This window comes from Lycorma delicatula, chromosome 13 (genome assembly GCF_047948215.1).
Source record: "Lycorma delicatula isolate Av1 chromosome 13, ASM4794821v1, whole genome shotgun sequence".
NCBI classification, from domain to species: Eukaryota; Metazoa; Arthropoda; class Insecta; order Hemiptera; family Fulgoridae; genus Lycorma; species Lycorma delicatula.
In genome coordinates this window covers 49,967,797-49,973,796 of record NC_134467.1, presented here as the reverse complement: position 1 = coordinate 49,973,796, position 6,000 = coordinate 49,967,797, and the positions used below count along the sequence as shown (strand labels likewise).

General features: G+C 29.2%; 1 protein-coding gene across 1 annotated transcript in view; it reads left to right on the top strand.

The window, feature by feature from the left end:
* The first annotated feature begins 265 nt into the window (after positions 1-265).
* The window catches only part of melt (ventricular zone expressed PH domain-containing protein melted), a 54,445-nt gene continuing 48,710 nt past the window's right edge, over positions 266-6,000 (top strand). The window contains exons 1-3 of the mRNA XM_075381327.1: positions 266-462; positions 4,678-4,779; positions 5,157-5,317. Coding sequence (XP_075237442.1) covers positions 4,732-4,779; positions 5,157-5,317 — 209 coding nt within the window. The 5' untranslated portion in view covers positions 266-462; positions 4,678-4,731. The remainder of the gene's footprint in view (positions 463-4,677; positions 4,780-5,156; positions 5,318-6,000) is intronic.

Below are 6,000 nucleotides of genomic sequence, written 5' to 3'. Positions count from 1 at the left end.
TGATTTTCTAAAATGAATACTATTATGTACTTTTTTTTTTTAAAAATAGAACATGTATTTTACAAAAGTAAAATCGTTACGGAATATTTTGTCTAAAACACAATCCATGAAATAATTTTTGAGAAAATTTTTATTTCCATCTCTATGGCAGGTATGTGTGTCGAATTGTTATATCTCTTTGAGTAGAAAGTTATATTGTTGGCTATGTTTTAGTTTATGCTTGAAATGTTATTTATTTTACAGTTGTTATTTTTTTGTAGATAAGTCTTATCTGACTGTTTTGATTTACAATTAATTATCATTCTATGTTAGCTTTTTTCGTATAATAAGTGCGATAAGTACGTTAATTTCATTAAGTATTTTTAATTTTTTTGGATTTGTTTATGTTATGCGAAAGGTGTGTACACTGGAATGTGTATTGCTAGCGTAAATAATATTGCTTCCTTTCTGGACCGTAAAAAGGTTTGATTTCATAATTTATTCTAGAATTAATGTTTAATCCGACGTATTTTAACTGTTATGTTAACGTCATAATTATTTTATACAACGTAATGTCATTATATTAATTTCATATTTCAGATCCTGTATTGACCCATAAATTGTTTATTTCTGTAGGTATTTAAAATACTGCGTTAATGATAAATCTTTATGACTGATTTACCTTCGTATACAGTGTGTTAACGTTCCCTATTTTGATTATTGTTTTTTGTAATTTATCCATAAAATATGTCTGCTATAAGATTATTTAAAATACAGTTTTAATTTATAAGATTATATGTATTTTGATTTATAATGTCTGAAGGATGCTGTTTTGTATGTTTAATCATGAACATATTGTTAGTTATTATTCATGCAGTTTAACTTATTATTTTATTATAAGCCATATTGTTTTGCCTTGAAATTAATAATTGGTTATCTGGAGCATGATAATTTTATGTGAATCAAAGTATTTAATGTTGATTTTATGTTTATTGTTTTATTCATTTTGTTATGCACCAAATTCTTTTATCTTATTTTGGTAATTCTTCTTTTTAATGATGTGTTCAATGAGATAAGATAACTTCGCTTGCAAAATAAGAGGTTCTGATCTTTGTTTATTTTATTTTTATAGCTTAAATATAAAGATTTTGCATTTTATAATCTGTTGTAGTTCCTGGCTTATTGTAAACTACTGTCAGCTATGCATTTTTGATTTCTGAAAAGATGTTTTCACATTGGTCAAAATGTAAATAATACTTCAAACTTTAAAGAGTATTAAATTTTAAACAGAAAAAGTAAATTAGATCTTATCTTATACATATTCTACACTGCAGCTAACTTATTCTGTTTTTATTTCTGGGTTATTTTTGTTTTAATATTCATACATTAACAATCCCTGTTGTAATAAAATAATGAGTAAAATTATCAAGTTTTCAAATGTTATTGCTTTAGGCATTTATAAATTAAGTTTATTTATAATTGTATGATGATTTTTTTTTTGCAAATAAAAATAGTTTTTGTGATCCTTATCACTAATAAAGAGATGAATTTTTCCTACTACCACATTGAAAGTTTTGACTATATATTCCAATATGAATTTCAATTAATTTTAAAAAAAATTTCATAAATTAATTGGCAGATCAAATGTACAAAACTTTACAGAAAACGTTTTTTTTACAGAAAGATATTTTCCAGAATTCTTGTGAATTACAAATAAATCAAAATATTTAATTTTACAGAAAAGCTGAATATAACATAATTTTTACTTTCCCATCTAGCAAACTGTAGCTATAGAAGAGAAAGTATTCTATCGGTCCAATTTTGGCATATCTGATTTTCAACAGATCTTGCCAATTGGACACCTAAGAAGTCCAAAAAACCAGATGGAAATTTTCTGGATGTTATTTGTTTGATGTGTTTGGTGTTTGCTTCTAAAATCACCTTATATCTCTGGAACTACTGGACTGATTTTGACCAGACTTGGTCAAATTACTTCTATATACGGGGCATTGATGCCATTAAAATTTCAACTTAAAAGGTCAAGGGGGTGAGGCTGTAGAGCAAGGTCACCCTCAGTATCTCAAGATTCCTCCCAATTAAGGTATTATTTTTCTTAGGCACATTTGTTAACAATTAAAAAATAGCAATATTTAGAATTTTCAAAATCTGCACCCCCACCCCCAAAAATGCTCTAAACTAGTGGTTAAGTGGGTATACTGCGTCAATAGTACACTGTCACCACAAGGAACACTAGCATTCTACTGACATGCTAAATTAAACTTTGTGTATCAGTGTGTATGCCACTGACATTTGAAAACTCATTTATCCGTGCCTGCTCATTTTTTGTTAGTTATTGTTATGTAGTTTAGTAAATCGGTGCATTTAAAATGATGATTGATTGAATTTTTAACAGCAGAAGAAGACTTCATTTTCAATATCGTTACAGGAGATAAAATTCAGATGCATCATTATGATCCATTTAATTTATTATTAAATGATTAATTTCATGAGAGGTAATCAGCGATTTTGTATACAACAAAATCAAACTGGATTGATTAGTTTTGAATTATCTTAATGAAATTCTAAGGTTGTTGTTATGTATATTTATTATGCCTGTGTATATTCTTGTCTGTTGTATAGTATTTCTTGCGTTTCCTTTGAAAAGAAAAATGAGTTTTTTAGATATAAAAAAAAAAATTAGGCAGGTTATTAGACTATTAATGTTGATTAAACAAAAACTAAGTCCATAGAGTCTTTCCATGATTACAAAAAAAAAAATTATAGTTACAGCTGTATGGTTTATGACAAAAGAAAGAAAAGAAGTTGAAATCACTGATTACTGTGCAGCAAAACTTTTGAAGGGAATGTGGACGACCAGCACCTGATAGACAGCGAGTGTAGTCGATCTTCTGCGAACAGGGCGGCCATCCATTAGTGAAGAGGAGGTTGAGGTTGTGCAGCAAGCATTACATATACATACATAACCCTTCCAAATATACCTGTCGTGTATCTCGTGAACTAGGGATACACTTTTGTGTACAATTGTGTACAAAATTTTACACAAGAAACTAAGGCTGCATGCATATAAAGTTCAGTTATTGCAACATGTACAGCCACATGATGGCCCTTGTGCTGCTATTGCGGCTAAGATCTTGCAACGGATTGATAACGACAATGAGTACCTGCATCGTATTTTTCAGACGAGATTACTTTCCATGCCTCAGGGATAGTAAACAGGCATAGTGTGAGAATATGGAGCTCAGAAAATTCTTATTTTACCAGGGAAAAAATTAGAGATTCCCTGAAAATGAATGCACGGTGTGATTTGATACGCAACAGAATATTGGTCCCTACTTTTTCATTAAGCAATCAACAGCTAATATTTACCTCTATATGCTGCAGCACTGCTATACCTCAACAAAATGACTTGCAACCTAGGGTGGTTTTCCAGCAGGATGGCGCACCATTACATTGGGGTTTACTAGTTCAAGATTTTCTGAATGAATCATTTCATGGCAGATGGATTGGGCATGATGGTCCCACTCCCTGGCCACCACGATCGCAAAACATTATTCCCTTAGATTTTTTCCTCTGGGATTATGTTACGGGTATATGGGTTCAGAGTCTATGGAACACCCGTACCTGATCTGGCCACATTGAGATTGAGAATAAGTGAAGCTGCTGCTAGTGTTACTGAAGAAATGTTGACCGACATGTGGCATAAAATTATCATTTGGATATTTGGATATGAGCGACTGAAGGTGTACATGTTGACTGACGTTTATTAACATGGTAAAAAAAAATTGATAATTTTTCTTTTGTTTGCCACAAACCACACAGTTCTAACTGTAATAGTTTTTTTGTAATTGTGGAAAGACTTTATGGACACCTGTATGTTTTCAGAGGATCTTTTCAGAACTGTAATGTAGTTATTAGAGATAGCCAGTTCTTAGATGAAACAGACAGACTTTTTTTGCACCATCTAAAAGCTTGTACTTCATTTTGTCATGCTGATCTTTAATTTAGTTTTGTTTTTTATAATTATCTGTTTCATTAATTGATTTTTCAACAGGTATAAAATAATAATACTCCCAATAATAATTAATAACGTATAGTTTTTAAATTTGTTATTGTCTATTAATATGTTATCAGATAATGAGTTGTTTACCTTTTTATTATTATCATTACTGTTACATTTGTACTTCTATAGATTTGTTTAGATCTAAACAGTCCATTTTTAATTTAATGAATATTATGAATTATGTTAGTTTAATGTTTTTATAAAATAATATGGGCTTATTTAAATATTCGGTATTTATTGTTATAAATTACAAAAGACACGTGGGTGTATTTTTTGTTTTTCTATTATTATTACTTCCTTTTCTAAATCTTTTTATTCTCTTTTACTTATGTTATTTTCTCCTCTTATTTATTTCATTCATACAATCTTATTTTCCATGTTATATGATCATTCTTGTTATTTTTTTGTTTGTTTTTCATTTACTTACTGTTCTTTCACTCTTTTCTTCTTCTTTACCATTGATTTTCTTGACCATTATCTTCCTTTCCATTTATTTTATAACATTGCTTTATCAGGCTCATAGTTTTAAAACATAATATAATTTAGTTTATTTATTTACATAATATAAGATTATTGTTTTTTAACGGTTTATTTACTTTTTGTGTTTTTCTTTACAGGTTCATTTTAATACAATAACTTTTATTTGATGTTTGCTTATACACTAAATCATTATGCATGAACTTTTTACACAAGTTTTAAGCAAAAAGGATCTATCGAAAGTAAGTAAGACATACATTTTTGGTTATAAAAATTATTGAATACTTTCATTGATTGATTTTAAATTAAAAAGAAAAGATGTAGTTGATTCTTTAAAAAGTCATGTACGTTCTTTATTATTATTATAAACTAACATTTTAGAATCTGTGCTCATTTAAGGTTTTGGCGGTTCGATTTAACAATTAAACTGTCATTAAAATGACAGTTTTACATTTTATATATATATATATATTATAGAGAGAGAGAGAGAGAGATGAGGATAATAATTGTGTAGTTGTTAAAAAAATTAGTGCAGGACATAATTTGCAGTACTGTGATACAACTTATTTAGAAAAATTTGAAAAAATATGATGTTTTTTTATTTTTTTTATGTTATCAGGCAGGTGATTTATTCTCGGTTGCTGATCAAGAAATTGTAAATGATTTAACTGAAGTTGTAAACACAATTGCTGAGATAACTAGTTTACCAGATTATGTTCATAATGATAACGATCAAAGTGTTGTTGAAATTTGTATCACTAGAGTTACATCAGCGATCAGGTATTATTTTAATTTTTTTAAACGGTGAAGTATGTAATGCATATTTCACATTTTAATTTTTTGTTTAAAATATTGAACTGCAGAAAAAACATAATCTTGTATGGATATGTTATTATACAGTTTGGTATACTGTACCTAGAAGTGTACTTGTGCCTGAGGTTAAGGAGAGGAAATTCCTGTCCTTAAGATTGGTGAACCTGTTTCCGTTCATGGCCACGCTATTGATATATACACCGCATTGTTGTCTGTAAGTTGTTGTGTTGTAGTATGTTTGATTATGTGTGAGTTATTATAAAATGAATAGGGAAATTGATATTGCAGCCGACTGTGAAATACATGGGAGTCATAAGTTTTTTAAATCATCAAAATTTTAAGCCGGCTGAAATTCAAAAGGCAGTTGGTTGCTATATATGGTGATGATTTAATAAATGAAAGAAATGTCCGAAAATGGTGTAAAAGGTTTAAAAATAACAGAATTAATGTGCATGAAGAAGAACGTTTGGGGAGGCCCCTCTATAATCACCAAAGACGTGAAACTTGTCAATGATGATATCAGAAAAGATTGTTGCTCAGAAATGTCCAATCTGGTCCTACTTTTTCCTGATGTTTCACGGCTTTTATCGGTCACACAGTTCACGACCATTTACGCTTCAGAATGTTTTGTGCTTGTTGAGTGCCACACG